Raw genomic sequence first — 15,309 nt, 5'->3', positions numbered from 1 at the left:
GTACATATAGCTCTCTCGCGCCATTCCTTCGAGTGTATTTCGTCTATTCGCCCTTTGCGGACGACGTGCGCAAGCCTTCAATAGAAATAGTACGTTAAGCTTTCTTTTATTCGAGTGCCCCTTATCCGCTATATCCAATATATTTGGCAAATCATCCTTGAACGAAGCCGGACATTCCGTACCGTAAGAAACCTCCAAGTAACTATCACCGTACCCAATATCAATCTTATTCGGCAATGAGGCAATCGTCTAATCGGCTAGCGGAGGCTTTCTTATAGGTATTCGGTCAAATATTTCGAAACTGATATTTTGGCCTTCCGTTCCTATAAATTGAAACTTGGAGGTCTAAATTCAGGGGAGAAGGATAAACAGTAAAGATGAGATAGAAGGGCCAATCTAAACTTCTTGCACTGCAATAGGTCTATAGAATGGACGCTTTATTTCTAGAGACCGTTATGATTGCATCCAGCGCGAATGAACAAATGGCCACGGGAAAGGACAAAAGTAAATCGGAATTAACTCAAGTGACCTTCTTCAATTCTCAACCATGGTTCTACAAACCCTTCTACCTAGGCATGGCCTATCAAACCTAATATGCACAGAAATACGAAACTCACTCCTAACCCCCGCGGTAAAATCACTATGGAACACGAATTAAAACTCTTCTGCGCCGGGGTTGTCGCATGTCATGACCTCACCTACCGTTCAATATACCTAATAGCCATTATGGGCTAGACCTATACCTGTAAAACAATGACAGAGTGATCATGAGATCTTTGTACTAATGGGGCCGTATGACATCATTCGCCTTGCTATAGCTCAACTATATAGAGAGCTTTAGGGAACAGAAATTCTATATCGTCATTTGCCTCTGTACGGATACCAAGAAATATCGTCCAACCAATTATCACAATTATCACAAACAATACCGCAAGCATTTATACTCACTATGTCGGACTTCATCCGTAGAGCATCTGACGCGTTCCGTCGTCGATCCTCAGCCGACTCAACGGATGTCCCTACATCCCCTGATCCTCCCAGCGCGGCAAAGCCTCTCGAGCAAGAGCCGCAGAATCAAACGTCCGAGTCTGCTCAGCCTCAATCTCACGCTAATGAAGCTTTCGCTGGTGTAGCAACTGGTATAATATTACTTTCCCGTCTTTCGTGTCTGCTATATAATAACAATATCATACAGATAATGTTGCAACTCCGAAGAAGCACCACATTTGGGGATGGCCACACCACCAGGGAAAGCACCCCGGGGCAAAGGAGCAACCTAGCCAGAAGCAACAAGATACTGACTGGGTTGTTGGCACGTAGAAGGATCATCGTGCTTGCCGGAGTGACCGGGTTGCTAACATTGAGTTTGTGAAGAGACCGACAACAAACATTCTTTTTCTTTACTTCCGACACATTCTTGCTGAATTACCTTGGTATTATTATTTAGCCGTAGTTTTGATATCTGCTTCTCGGAAATTAATTTGTTATATCTGTTACGATCTACATTTCGCCTTGCAATGAATATAAAGCCAACAATAGATCTCAAAGTTATGCAAAGCATCCCAGTGAAGATCTTCGGTCTATTGGGCCCTTGATCTTGACGGATACACGATCGCGCTATGATTATGATATATCAGGCGTCCCACTGGTAGTTATTTTCAATTACCGAGAAAGGAACGGTACGTATATAGATAGAAATATAGTATCTAACAAGCCATGGTTGTTTAGACATTCTGATTTAAAGGTTTAACCCATACTTGAGAAAATTCGATATCGAAGAGTTTCATTTAAAACGATAGATATATACGAATCAAGATCAAACTCTTATTTGAAGTGATGATTCTTATTTAACGCGACCACTCTCGTTCCAAGCGACCTATTTCCAAGCGGAGATGTTCTTCTTCACAAACTCCTCCCAGGTAGTAGGCTTACCATCGAGAAGGCTCAGGCTGGGCTCGAGGGGCTCTCCGAGGTAGTAGCCAGGCTCCTCTACAAACAGCTGGTTATCGAGGTACTCATCGGCCATAGCAGCAGGCAGGGAGGCCTTGTATTGCTCGGGAGAGACTTGGATGAAGGCGGCTTTCTTTCCGGTAACCTTGGAGAAAATGTCCACGATCTCATCAGGGGTGTAGTACTTGGCAGCGGCCAAAATCTGCTTGTTCTTCAGCTGGTCGCCGTGCTTGAGGGCAGCTCTCACGAAGAGACCTAGGGGATATGTGAGTTAATGTATATCAAAAAGTAGGAAGAGCCAAGAAGGGGGCTTACCTGTATCCTGGGCAGCATCGAAGAGAGGGAACTTGGCCTGCTTTCCAACGGGGTAAAAGAGCTGGTACGAGCCATCCTCGGCACGGACGAGCATCTGGGTGAAGTTGCTCATATAGTAACCTGGAAGGATAAAGCTACATCCGAGGCCCGAAGCACGAATGTACTTTTCGACATTGGCCTTGCTATCGAAGTGAGGAACATTGGTGAGACGGCCCTTGGTCTCCTCGGTGACATGGTGGAGAGACGAGAAGATCAAGTGGGAAACACCAACGGCCTTGGCGACATCGGTGACATTCTTGCCCTGAGAGTACTCGACGTCGGCGTTCATAGTCTCCCAGTAGTTCGTGACGAGGAAGACGGTGTGAGATCCTTTCAGTGCTGCGGTGAGAGAGTCGACGGAGTCCAGATCAGCCTGTTGGAATGTTAGTCTTTACCCATGACGATTATATGATCACTTCATGAGGAAGAGCAGGGAAATGAAAGGCAACGAAAAAAAAAAAAATCCAAAATACAAGAAAAAATACAAGCTTACCGAGACAACATCGACACCGCGCTTGACGAGGTCCTGTGCGGTTTTCTTGGTGGTGTCGCGGGTGATACCCCGGATCTTGAATTCCTTGGAGAGCTTGGGATCGGCGAGAATGGCGTCGATAACCGAACCACCTTGGTTACCGGTGGCGCCAAAAATAGTAATGACCTTGGACATGGTGAAGGATGGATAAATTTGCTTTGAGAAGAGAGAAAATTGAGTGATATGAGGCAGAGGAATGTAGTAATGAAGTCTGGGTTGATGATATATTCCAGATTGTCGAGGAATCGAGGAAGCTTTTATAATTTCAATGTTCAACTCTGAATCTTTAAATTTGGCCACAGGCGAATGAGGTCTCTCGAGACAAAGACGCGGTGAATAAGCTCGGCATCAGGTCAAAACCGACCACCTTAGTAAAATCGTACAGTAACTCTGGAAGGCTGAAGAATTCGGGACCCCGGACACCCGAAAAGGTGGCAATGCCTTAGTAAAAGCCCATGGTTACCTAGGCACCTGGCCTAGATACCTGGTATAGCTATGATGTTGTGGTGAAGCAGACCCACGGGAAATAAACTAGTTGTTCCGTCACCACCCCGGGTTTGTGGTCAGTCCCGAGCACCGAGACGCTCTGAGCTCTTCGGCCCAGAATCAGCGATGACGTATGTATATATCGTGCCTTAGGCCAGAATGTCTGAACTAGGACATAGAAGAGAGACATGTCCAGAGAGACATACACAGTGATTTTTATGAATTGAATAGCGTTATAGCGAGGAAAATACATCTAAATTTGGTATATTGGGGGGGACCTCGGGATCGGTCATAGATGTGGAGTACAGTCGGGGCTGTTCAGAGCCCCGAGGCACCAAGCCAAAGCCAACCAGTTCCAGGGTATTCGTCGTATCCCACCCACGTACATAGCTCCTAGGGATCCTTTCCTTCGTTATCCCAACCCCAAACTCAAACCATGATCCAGTGGATTTCCCATGGCCTCATTATAGACCCAAATTTGTCACCACGTCCCTAAAAAGATCCAAAGATGCAGCATCCATAGCCATCAGATCCCCAGGTAGGTCCTCTAATTGGCCCATCATTGTTTGGTCTGCGATTTCCATTTCGGTCAGGTTGGACTCAATGGGAGGAGCCAGTTCCGATCCAATTAGCTGAGTCCGGCTCGCAGAAGCCCGTTTCATCAGACGTTCGAGGGATCGCATGATCAACCTATCCTTGTGAGTCCTTGTCGTATTCCACCGCTGCCAAACCCGGTCTACAGCCGCCCACGCACGATCAGACAACGAGGAGCCCGGGCGCACGCAGAGTTCCGATAGAACAAACGCAAAGACTTGCCATTGAACATATCCCTGGAACAGCCAGGACCATTTGGCGGTGTTCACATTGGTCTCAAGCAGATAGACAAATTCAAGGACCTCGATGGCCGTTAAGATAAGAACTTCGCATCGGTCGGGCCAATTGTTTGCTTCAAAGCCTTGCGCGGTTAGGAGTGAGAAATGGGAGACCAGCCATAGCCGTGCAAGCGCAACTCGTGCAATTGTTGCTGCAACCCAATGGATAGGGATGCTGAGGTCACAAAATTGGAGATATCTTTCGTCAAGGAGCCGTTTGGACTCATCTATTGCAAGGTTGCGGTTCTTGAACAAGACGTTCGGGCCATCAGGCCCTAGGCATGTCATTTGCATAGACTTGCGACGGGAGATTAGAATCTCACAGCGGACCAGGGTTAGTGTCATTTCCGTAAAGCCGGTCCGTTCTTGAGGAGTATCCACCGAATGCGGAGACAGGTCGTCATCGTTTATATTCAACGGCAATCGCGTATCATAGTCCCCTTCCCGAATCTGGGGACTCGTTGCTTGGAACTCGCATGTTTGAACATCCAATAGATAAATGTACCACCAGACTCGGCGCCGCATTTCGGTTTCGTAGGGACTGAGACCAAAGTGGGTGCCGTCACGATGTAGCCCTAAGCCAAGCCCAAGCCGGGTAACCACAGCTATCATGGTCCACACAAATTGAGTATCTTTTGGATTACAGGCACAGGTCAAGAAGAGGACCGCTGCTTGCAACACAAGCAGTTTGTGGGTGTGGAAGAAGCCTGCGCGCGCTAGTGCCTGCTCGACAGCGAAGCGGTATCGCTTCACCACGACAGCGTGGTCTTCCCCTAACTGGATGAGGCATTGTTCTGGCGTCATGCTCGAGACTGCAGCGAAGTACACAGAAAAGACCAATGCCTCGGAGCTTTTATCAAGCTCCTCGTGATTTGTCCACAATGTTTGGATAAGGCTCCTCAACGCTGGCTTGTGAATAATCATGATAATAGGTGCTATGTTCTCTTCAAACACATTCAAAAGTAGATGGCTGATGGCGGCCGACGGATGGTATTCATGTAGTGAAGAAATCGAAGAACGGTAACCGAATATAAAAGGACTATGTGTTTCCGAGTATGTAGCGGTAGAACCTGGAGATAAAGTATCTTCTTCCTCGGATGATGATGTCGGCGATGGCGGGCACTCGACAGCATCACGGAGTTCCTTGATCTTTAAAGACAAGCGCGAAAGGGATTCAGCAAGTTGTTGGTAAAGCCCCAACCGGGTTAATCTGTAGAAAAAGAGGGGCACAATTTACCTGATCTCCTAGATCCGTTAGGACCCGATGGTCCACGTACCGGCTTGTCCCATTGCTTTTGTCGATGACCAACCGTCCAAATTGGTGTCCCAGCGTGCTTTCCGATGTGCTAGGGTTCAGCTCTGGTACAATCTGACCCCCATGAATCCCGGTTCCATCCTCATCAACCTCCGCTTCTACACGCGCAGGGGTCTTTGGCGGCCATGACGGTGCAGTGCGGCTGCTCTCCTGGCTCTTTTCGATGTCCTGATCTTCCAGGCTGTCCACAGGGATATCAGCCCCAACTTTTTGCGCGCCGAGCTTCTGGACTTCCCGCTCCAACAGGCTTAATCGCGAGATCAACTCAGCCTTAGATGATTTTGTTGGCCTAGTCCGGGCCTTCCGCCCAGGTGGTGGAAAATTACATTCATATCCGAGCCTCACGCAGTTATCGCACGGAGATTTCTTGTTGCATCTGACCTTCCTACGATTGCAGGCATTGCAACTGCGATTAATCAAGGTCGATACTCCTTCGCGAGGAAGACTGGAGTTCACAGGATTTGCCGGTTGAGCCATTTGGTAGACATCATGATTTGAACCTTGGAATTCAGGAGAGCTCAAGATGTTTTGCAAAGCCAAACATAATTTCTTGCAATAATCTGTTTCATGACGTTTGTGCCCCCGTTTTTGCTTATGTAATGGAGCCCGAGGATCTTCACCTCCGATTCCCTCAACGGATTAGTTATGTAGAGAGAGGTATATATATATCACCCATAATCGAACTGAAATACCCATTACTATTCAAAGAAATATCATATACACAATAATACCCCCGATGTTATTGCCTCATTTATTTATCCCCGGGTATACACAACCAGACTAGATCCATTTGAATCTTAACCTCCTGTTCTTCTTTGCTTTCTCACAAGATTCACAGGAATAAGCGGTAATAAACGCAGGTACACAATTTTTGATATCAGAATGTGTTTTATGATATCGTTTAGAACCAATATACCCCATCCTTGTCCATCTTTTTATCTTTTTCCAAGTCTTGTAAGCATTTCACTATTTTCTTTGCAAGCTGCTCTCCATACTCAATCCCAGCTTTGGGCCTAGGTTGCCTTGGGTCAATATCCTTGCTTATGTCGTGACGCAGCCACGGTATACTGTTTTTGCCCTCCCCAGCCTTTCGTAGCTGTTCGAAGTCTGCATCGTCATATCCACCTCCAGCGACAACTGCTGCGACTTTTTTCCCGTACTCCTGGGTTCCAAGGTTTGCCCATTCCTTGGACGGAGGCGCGAGTCCTTCCAAAAGGGATGGAATGTCCCTCACCCCAGCTTCCAAAGACTGAACGATATGAAGTGCTTGCAGTTGGTCAGCTATTTGCAGTAATTAAAACAACAGTATCTGGAAGTCGATAGCTCACCCTCATATGCTGGTCTGATGCCTTCCTTCACACCAACGGCGACGTGCGCAGACTTGCCGCACACTATAATTGGGATAGGCTTCATGATATTTTTGATTGGAAGTGACATGGAAAATTTGCCCTGGATCCACTTGTGATTGTAGAGTGATATAAGTTAGAACGGGGATATGTTTATCAATGGTGGTAAAGGTCTTGGTGGACCCTAAATATATCGGCCTCATGGGCAATGCCGAGCGCCGACTATATGTAACGGTGGCTATGTAATATGATTACCATAGTTACAGACCCTTGCCACGAAAATCACTGTCAAAATTACGTGTTCCGGTATAGGCTGGTCATATAGTATGTAAGATCACGCAGTAAACACCGAGCACCGTCCCATCGCAGTTGATAAGCTACCCTCTCGTAGATAATTAATGAGGAGCTGATGCAAAATTTCCACTTAGGATAATCCCTTTAGCATATCTAATATTTAATAATAATACAATAATACAATAATATAACCCATTTACATCGGCATCCTCATCATTTCCTCCTTTGACCAGTACTTCCGAGTCTGTTCAGCTCCCAGTTCCCTGACCTCATCGTCCAAATGGTCCCAGAGTGTCGTTCCAAACGAGTCCAAGATATCTTTGATCTCATCCCATCGTAGATCAGCATTACCCCGTAGACAATTGCGAACATGCGACTCGAATCTCTCGAGTCCTTTATGAATCACTCTATGCTGCTTAATCAACTCATCCTTGTTGGCAAAAGCAGGCATCCGCGTAGCGAGGTATGGAAAAACTCGGATCTGCAAAACTGTCACTCAAACCGAGCCAAGTGTAATCGAGTGGGACTTGGTTCTACGAACTCTTACCTCTTCAATCTTGTGGTGTGTCTCGAGATTTTCACAAAATTCCAAACACATGTTAAGGTAGCTCTTGATAGACATACCAGCGGGGCGTTGTGATGATTCTGCGACGTCGTAGATTATGTTCCATCGCGCTCGAAACCATTGATGCTGTGGAGTTAATCAGCATGATATTTTAAAGCACCAACGCTGCGAACAGGGTACGCACAAATCCCTCCATCTTTTCTGCCATGCGGTTGTATAACTTAAACTCATAGTCGCTTAGGGGTGGAAGCCCAGAGGAGTGACCGGCCATCGTTAGGAAAGTTTATAGATAGTCGGGATAATTCTTGTCGGTACTTTAGCTCGTGTGTGCCTATTTTGTAATGTAATATCCAGGTCTTTGTATCCCAGTCCTGGGGGCCTGATATAGGAATCGAGAATGGGATTGGTAAATCGGTAATCGCATAAGGGCGATAAGCCGAGTTGATATAATCAGATTTTGCATCAATTTCCATGTTTCTATTTTCCAAGAGATTTCTATCTCTGATGGTGCCCACTTCGGGTGGGCCGCCGGGGTTCATCTCAGTCCCGAACCACCGCCATGACTAAGTTAACAGTCCTTTTTGGAGTTGGTGAGAATTCCAAGGAAATTCTGCGTGGTAATCGAGTAGCTTAAAATTATTGATACAGATAAAAACAAAGTCCTTTCGCTCTTAGAATGCTTTCCTTTCAATAATTCCCAAAAATATTTATCTCTCTTAATTGATTGAAGAGAAGCAAAATGACTTCCCCATTTGTCGCCGTCGCCGGTGCTGCCGGTGGTCTAGGCCAACTTGTTGCAATGGCACTGATCAAACGAGGCGTGGCCGTGAAAGCGCTCGTCCGCCCCAACACCGATCCCTCCCGTACCCAAAAGCTCCGCGACGCCGGCGTGACCATCTCTGCGGTGGATCTCTCCGCGGTCCCGGCTCTCACCCGCGAACTGGATGGGGCCATGTGTGTTGTGTCTACGCTCCAGGGGTTGAGGGATGTCATACACGGCGTTCAGAGCAAGCTCCTCGAGGCCTCTGTAGCCGCCAAGGTGCCGAGATTCATCCCTTCGGATTTCTCCTTGGACTTCACCAAGACAAAGCCTGGATCTAACCGCAACCTTGATTTACGCCGCGAGTTTCATGCCCAGTTGATAAACTCCGGTATCAAATGGACGAGTATCCTCAACGGCGGCTTCATGGATCTCATGGTTGGCGACTCGCCGATGATCAATCACAAGAGCCGCAAGGTCGCCTATATCGGGAAGACCACGCAACTGCTTGATTTTACCACTATGGTGGATACGGCTGCATATACTGCGGCCGTGGCTGCAGACCCCAACCCCACGCCCAATTTCCTCCGCATCGCTAGTGACACTGTCACTGTGAAGGATATCGCCCAGGCACAGAGCAATGTCGAAGGTGTGCCATACAAGCCCGGCTGGATGGGCACCGTGGGACTCATGGAGTTCATGATCTGGGTTATGCGCCTATTTGGTGGTGAGAATGATGTGTTCCCCGTTTGGCAGGGCATGCAATATATGGCGAATATGTTTTCTGGGGCCGGGAAACTCGACCCGCTCGATAATAACCGATATCCCGACGTGACTTGGACCAAACTCGAGGATTTCTTCCGAGAGCACAAGAACAAGGCATGAGTGGCTGTCAAATTGTTAAGGGGAGGAGGTAATTGGAATATTTTTGTCGCTTGGATATCTATCCAACTAGAGACGGCATTCTGTTAATTGCGGGTGATACCGTGGTCGGCGCTGGCTTGGGTTAGTGATTACTCGGGTTTCTCGCTACTGGAAAGATACCATATTGTTTACTTTAATTTTGAAGTCTTTATCCTAATTTGGCATAGCATATATCAAGCTCTAGATGTATACGCTTTCCAGTGATCGCCCTATATCTATACCACTCTCAACCAAGAACAACCGATTGTAAAGACAATCGTCCTATTCGATCTCTAGTCTCTCACCAGGTCTCTACATACGGTCTGAGATCGATTTCGTGAGTAAACGAAGTCCTAGGTTGGGAGTGCAAAAACCAGTAAGATTCCGCAATCTATGATTGTTGATTAGTGTGAGAATTGGCGGCAATGAGATTTAATTTCACTTACCCCTTCCGGATCAATTTTTGCATCAGGAACATCATCAAGGTAACCCTTAGTCTTCTCAGTGTTAATGATGCCATCAATGATCGCATGTGAAACATGAATACCCTTCGGGCCGAATTCACGCGCGAGAGATTGGGACATAGCACGGATTCCAAACTTGCTCATCGCAAATCCGGAAAGTCCGGAGCCACCTTTCATTGCAGCCGTTGCGCCTATCGGAATCAGTAAGGAAATATCTTAATAAAAAATTTAAGTGAAAGGATGCGATACCGGTGAAAATGAGAGTGGGTGGAGACTGTCCCTTTTCGGGATTGAGCATTAGGGGCAGTGTAGCTTGGGCAAAGTTAAAAGCACCCTTGACGGATGGCTCAAGACTCCCGAGGAAATCTTCCTGGCTTTGTTCCAGGAAGGGCTTTCTCGTGAACTTGCTCGCCACGTTGTAAATGGCGGCGGCGATTGTCACATCAGAACCAAACTTGGCCTTGACTTGGTCTATTGTCGAAGTCATGCTTGCGGAATTGCTGACATCCGTGGGGACACCAATGGCAGAGCCACCGCTTTGCGTAATTTGAGCAATCAAAGGGTCAAGGGATGATTGCGATCGAGCAAGAAGTACCACTGGGTAGGCCTTGGCGAAACGGCGGGCAATAGCGCTACCGGTTCCTGGCCCTGCACCAGCAATGATTGCAATTGATCTTGGCATTATGGAATACGTATCAGAAGTAAATAGAAATTGAACTTTTTTGAGGGCAGTGAAGTCTCTTTATATGCGGGAGGTTTCCAGCCAAATGACATCATTACTACAGTCATCTATGCCACATTAAAAAGGAGCTCAATAATACGTGCATAATTTGTACTGCCACTATTTAATCTGGAAAATACGTCCCAGTTTGTCGCACCCGTCGCCTAAGACCCTGCTGTGGTTGGCATGAAGAGATGTGAATTCTTCTTATTCGATTGATATATTTGGAAGGGGATACTAACTTTGATAGTCCACAGCGATCGCAAGAGCATTTTAGAAATTGTTACGGTATTCGAGAACTAGTACAAGGCCAAGCCATAGTTGAACAGACTTGAATCTCTGAAGAACTCTACACACCCATGTAATACGTTAGAGATAGATAATGACCTAGGTAACTTTATGGCATGGATTCCTTAGTAAGATTTTCAAGTTTGTGGAGTCAAATTCAGGATTTTAACATACCTGAGGTTCTCTAGGTTCTACAAGTTTTACTGCACCAACAGACAGACCTATCTCACTCCCGATGTCGATTCTTCGAGATATGGCGAAAGCCCACGACTGACCTTTCTCGGGTTCTTCAAACTCCATTCTCCAGAGTCTCTCTTAACTGCAGCCCATGGTGTTGGTTCGAAAGTATTGGCATAGTGGTGGGACTGCATAATATACGCTGCGTTGTATAGCATGAGTCGGAGAGTCGGGGCTTGTGAGCCCCGCCTTGCTGACAGATCGGTCCCCTCGGGGCTGTAGCCAATGCCGAGATCATTAGCGATCCTCAATGCCGACGGGTTCCGCTTTTGCTTGTTGTAGTATGGTAGGATGGAGCTATCAAGATGTCTTATCGGGGATGAGGTTGTGAGTTTCTTAAGTTGAGTCAAGGTTTACTATATGGTTGACAGTCTACTACATGCGTTTACGTGACCACAGTGGAGAACAATCAATGACGAATTGCAATTGATGCACTAGTATTAGTATCTAGTCTTGCCACCTTGCAGTAAGCATATGTACTCCTTAACACAGAACACATTGGCGAAAGGAAAAACAAAAATTTCATTACATTTGACCATGGCAGGACGCTTCGGTAAAGGACTTAGCGGCCGGTCGTCTAGCAAATATACATAAAAACAATTATTCAATCCTGACAGGCTTTCTACATTTATTAGAATCATCCATGAAAAACCCAATCCATGTATTATGTGACAAACTCCAATAATCAGACAAATACAACTTTTTGACTCTCAGATCTTCCCATTCTTGGCCAACTCCCGCAGAACAGTAATTGTCCCCTCCACAGCCATCCGACTCATCTTCTTCTCCTTCTCCAAAAACGCCGCTAGTTCCTCCTTGGAGGCACCAGGATGTCTCCATTCAAAGGTGTAGGTCATGTGGAGTTCCCCGTCAGCGTCCTCGCTAACCACATTGACAATGGTGCTACCATCAGGCTGGATGAAGACGGCCCTGGAAGGCTCATATGCTGTGACGGTCTCCTGGACTTTGCGCTGATTTTCGACAAAAACGACCTCTCGAACAGTAACTTCGTTCCCCGTGGTTGGATCTATTGAGTCGGAGATCACAGTGGTTGATTGGATGGCTTTTGGAACGAAGGTTTCTGCGGATCGGATTTTCAAGCGAAGCCCCGCCCAAATTTGGTCTTGATGGAGCTTTGGGCTCGCACCAGCAGGGTTAATGGGGGCAGTGAATGCGATGTTATTTGTAGACATGATGATATGGTCAATATCTGAAGTAGATGTGTGAGATGTGTGAAGTAGATGTGTGAGATGTGTGAAATGGGTGAGTTTGGAGATTTGAAAGGTGATATATTTATGTAGAGAAAAAAGATTCTAAGGCATTGCCAAGATCGAATGACCTCGAAGGTCGCCCCGTGAACGGAGGAGCGAAGAATGACACAGCTCGGGTCTGAACACTAATCCGCGAATAAGGTTTTGAGCTCCACTGGAAGGAAACTGGCCAATCAAATACCATTTTCTCAATCATACCACGGTTGAACCCAAGCTAGAACCAGCCAAGGTTCTTGTCAGCGTCGGTCTGTTGCATAATACAACCCCGAGGGCGAGACCGAAGAATAGTATATAGAATGCGGATTAGGAATAAATTAACAACGTTGAATTGCTGAGTCCAAAACCCACCAACTTCAACCTACTACATCTACACAATTGCTATCAATTATCCTCCCCTACCAAACATGAAGTCTATTATCCTCTACGGCCACCACGCAGGCCCCAACCCTAAGAAGGTGGTGATGGTCCTGGAAGAATTGAAAATTCCATACGAAATTAAGCTCCTCGAATTTCCGGAGATGAAACAACCTACCTATGAAAAGATCAACCCCAACGGAAGAGTCCCCGCGATTGAAGATCCTAACACGGGTATTACTCTATGGGAATCTGGAGCAATCATCGAATATTTGGTCGAGAAATACGACAAGAACAAAGTGATCAGCTTCCAAGCCGATACCTCAGAGTTCTACCATGCCAAACAGTGGCTCCATTTCCAGGCGTCGGGACAGGGCCCGTATTTCGGCCAGGCTGTGTGGTTCAAGATACATCATCAAGAACAGCTGCAGTCTGCTGTCGATCGTTACATCAATGAGATTCGCCGTGTGTCAGGTGTACTGAATGGAGTCTTGCAGGACCGCAAGTACCTGGTGGGCGACAAGTGCAGTTATGCGGATCTTGTTTTTGTTTCATGGTTTGAAGTTGTGCCTTGGGTGGCAGGCGATGGAATTAACTTAGAGAAGGACTTTTCCAATGTTCATGCGTGGCTAAACAGGTTGAAGTTGCGGCCTTCGGTGATCGCTGGGCTAGGTGCGAAGTCTGAGGCGCCCAAGAAGTTGTGATAGGTCATTTATGTCGATACAAGTTTTCTTTTGTACAGAATAGTGGTACTATGAAAAATGTAAGCAACTTCGGAGGGACTAGCCCATCACACTCTGCAACACATTTATTTAGCCCTGCCTGCAGCTCCTGTGTATAATTCCATAGGTCTCGATACTTGTTGATATGATACTTAACAACTAGCCCACTGTCTGCTTCTTACGTCTTGGCACCTTGTTAACATTTTCTACTTTGGTGGTAGCCGCTAGACCTACATGTGAGAGGAACCCATGGATGTAGCAAACCACTTCGTCAAGCCAATCAAGCACCTGCCCAGGTGGGCCCGCAGTTATGGCTTATTAGGAGAAAACAAAGCAAATACGAACAACAACGATCATCAAGTATATGACTTGTTGTATATGTCACGAATATAATGGAGGGGGATATGTATACCAGCCGACTTGGAATACAAGATCTATGATGTGCAATCAGTGGAATTAGAGGAAATAATATATTATCGCAATCTGGATAGCCTATTGTGTTCTATGGTGGCCTAGATATATAGGTGAGTGTAGGGTAGGTAGCCCTAATCGGGCCTTGTTTTTTGCTGGGCTATTCACACCGGATTTGATGGCACAAGGCACTATGCAAAGCACATGACTTGGCTTCTTCTCCATAATTTGTGCTTTATCGCGATTGAAAATAATTTTCTTTGATTTCCTATGTGATTTAGTTTCACATTTTGATAGAGATGACGTGACTACAGTATAGAATAATGGTAAATAAAAGTATCTTATCAGGACTAATTAACAGTTTCATGGCTGCCAAGACCTAAATTTTGTGCAAAGTTGAGCTTCATATGCCTAACGGGGCGAGCCCGCACAGCGGGCCTTGGGTTCGTTCCTAGGTGGGGGTCTTTGACATATACAACATATATTCAGGTTTCGTTACAGTCTAATTATAGGCAACGGAGATTAGGAGTTCTCATACTCCGTACTATTCCCTAGGTTAGGCACTCGGGGACGGACTATTATCGAACCCCCTACTCTTAGTTATAATGAGCCTACAAAACATGTACTCGTGAGCAAACTACTCCGTACTGTGCTTAGCCGACAAGCACAATGTATTATTGAGAACTCTCAGATCGCCTACTGGCCCCACTACGTGTGCACAGTCAACCCCACTTGCTTGTCAAGCTCGATAATTTCGTTGAATTTGTGCTCCTGGGTTGATTCGCTTAGACATTAGCAAATTTGAGTAGGAGAGGCCCCAAAATATAATTCTGTAATGCTAGTCATCCGAGAATATCCCTAAATGTCAAGCTCACTAGTTTATCAACCTCTTAGGAACCCAAAGGGTTTCGAAGCACTTTGCTCCCTGACGATCCTATGATTTTAAGTGGATTGATGAGCATACGCGTGGACTTCCGACGACATGCGACTTCATACCACTTACTCAATTGGTAAGTCGCCGTGGCCACGCTAGTGCATACATATAGCTCCTTGGTATAAGTAGTTAGCGGTCTAATTTGGTGTATGTATTTACCTAGGTATGTTGCCCCACTTTATATTACAACAATAGGGTTCCAAAGTTAATAGGGTTCCAAAGTTAATAATTATAATTTTAAGTTTACCGGCACATTCTCCACTTTTTGATAACAACCTTCGAAAAAAACACCAGTTTCCAAGTTTGGCTTTCAACAAAACTGAAACCTCGTTTCACAGCGAGACAATTGGAAACATTTCCTCCAATAACATCGATACCGATATCAACAAAGCTCTTGATCAACATCCTGCTTGGTCTCCTAATAGTTTCAAATTTTTATGTGCATGCCGAAGTGATATGATAACAATGAGACTAACCAAAATACCTATGTGTGGGTCTATGTTATTTCTACGCACCTTTTATATAAGAAT

The 15,309-nt window shown here is 46.1% G+C and overlaps 9 protein-coding genes across 9 annotated transcripts; 3 read left to right on the top strand and 6 right to left on the bottom strand.

The window, feature by feature from the left end:
• Window positions 1–949: 949 nt before the first annotated feature.
• N7487_011685 (uncharacterized protein) lies at window positions 950–1,320 on the top strand (the record flags this gene model as incomplete). Its single annotated transcript, XM_056879415.1, has 2 exons — window positions 950–1,139; window positions 1,196–1,320. The coding sequence occupies 2 exons, from the start codon at window positions 950–952 to the stop codon at window positions 1,318–1,320; spliced, it is 315 nt and encodes a 104-aa protein (XP_056724734.1).
• A 556-nt stretch (window positions 1,321–1,876) lies between these two features.
• N7487_011684 (NmrA/HSCARG family protein) lies at window positions 1,877–2,971 on the bottom strand (the record flags this gene model as incomplete). Its single annotated transcript, XM_056879414.1, has 3 exons — window positions 1,877–2,205; window positions 2,266–2,677; window positions 2,798–2,971. 3 exons carry the CDS (start codon window positions 2,969–2,971, stop codon window positions 1,877–1,879), a joined length of 915 nt encoding a protein of 304 aa, XP_056724733.1.
• An 815-nt stretch (window positions 2,972–3,786) lies between these two features.
• N7487_011683 (uncharacterized protein) lies at window positions 3,787–5,986 on the bottom strand (the record flags this gene model as incomplete). Its single annotated transcript, XM_056879413.1, has 2 exons — window positions 3,787–5,343; window positions 5,432–5,986. 2 exons carry the CDS (start codon window positions 5,984–5,986, stop codon window positions 3,787–3,789), a joined length of 2,112 nt encoding a protein of 703 aa, XP_056724732.1.
• Window positions 5,987–6,410: 424 nt separating this feature from the next.
• Window positions 6,411–6,922, bottom strand: N7487_011682 (uncharacterized protein; the record flags this gene model as incomplete). Its single annotated transcript, XM_056879412.1, has 2 exons — window positions 6,411–6,790; window positions 6,838–6,922. The coding sequence occupies 2 exons, from the start codon at window positions 6,920–6,922 to the stop codon at window positions 6,411–6,413; spliced, it is 465 nt and encodes a 154-aa protein (XP_056724731.1).
• Window positions 6,923–7,345: 423 nt separating this feature from the next.
• Window positions 7,346–7,985, bottom strand: N7487_011681 (hemerythrin domain-containing protein; the record flags this gene model as incomplete). Its single annotated transcript, XM_056879411.1, has 3 exons — window positions 7,346–7,630; window positions 7,697–7,840; window positions 7,899–7,985. The coding sequence occupies 3 exons, from the start codon at window positions 7,983–7,985 to the stop codon at window positions 7,346–7,348; spliced, it is 516 nt and encodes a 171-aa protein (XP_056724730.1).
• Window positions 7,986–8,453: 468 nt separating this feature from the next.
• On the top strand, window positions 8,454–9,359 carry N7487_011680 (uncharacterized protein; the record flags this gene model as incomplete). Its single annotated transcript, XM_056879410.1, has 1 exon — window positions 8,454–9,359. The coding sequence occupies one exon, from the start codon at window positions 8,454–8,456 to the stop codon at window positions 9,357–9,359; it is 906 nt and encodes a 301-aa protein (XP_056724729.1).
• An 83-nt stretch (window positions 9,360–9,442) lies between these two features.
• On the bottom strand, window positions 9,443–10,523 carry N7487_011679 (uncharacterized protein; the record flags this gene model as incomplete). Its single annotated transcript, XM_056879409.1, has 4 exons — window positions 9,443–9,470; window positions 9,698–9,768; window positions 9,824–10,032; window positions 10,091–10,523. 4 exons carry the CDS (start codon window positions 10,521–10,523, stop codon window positions 9,443–9,445), a joined length of 741 nt encoding a protein of 246 aa, XP_056724728.1.
• A 1,274-nt stretch (window positions 10,524–11,797) lies between these two features.
• Window positions 11,798–12,280, bottom strand: N7487_011678 (SRPBCC family protein; the record flags this gene model as incomplete). Its single annotated transcript, XM_056879408.1, has 1 exon — window positions 11,798–12,280. One exon carries the CDS (start codon window positions 12,278–12,280, stop codon window positions 11,798–11,800), a length of 483 nt encoding a protein of 160 aa, XP_056724727.1.
• A 482-nt stretch (window positions 12,281–12,762) lies between these two features.
• On the top strand, window positions 12,763–13,416 carry N7487_011677 (glutathione S-transferase family protein; the record flags this gene model as incomplete). The annotated part of the gene is made up of 1 exon (XM_056879407.1): window positions 12,763–13,416. The coding sequence occupies one exon, from the start codon at window positions 12,763–12,765 to the stop codon at window positions 13,414–13,416; it is 654 nt and encodes a 217-aa protein (XP_056724726.1).
• Window positions 13,417–15,309: the final 1,893 nt, after the last annotated feature.

Source organism: Penicillium crustosum (assembly GCF_028827405.1).
Source record: "Penicillium crustosum strain IBT 35664 chromosome Unknown utg000005l_segment0_segment0, whole genome shotgun sequence".
Taxonomy (NCBI): domain Eukaryota; kingdom Fungi; phylum Ascomycota; class Eurotiomycetes; order Eurotiales; family Aspergillaceae; genus Penicillium; species Penicillium crustosum.
Note: the sequence above shows the minus strand (reverse complement) of the source record. Positions and strands in the feature narration are given on the sequence as shown.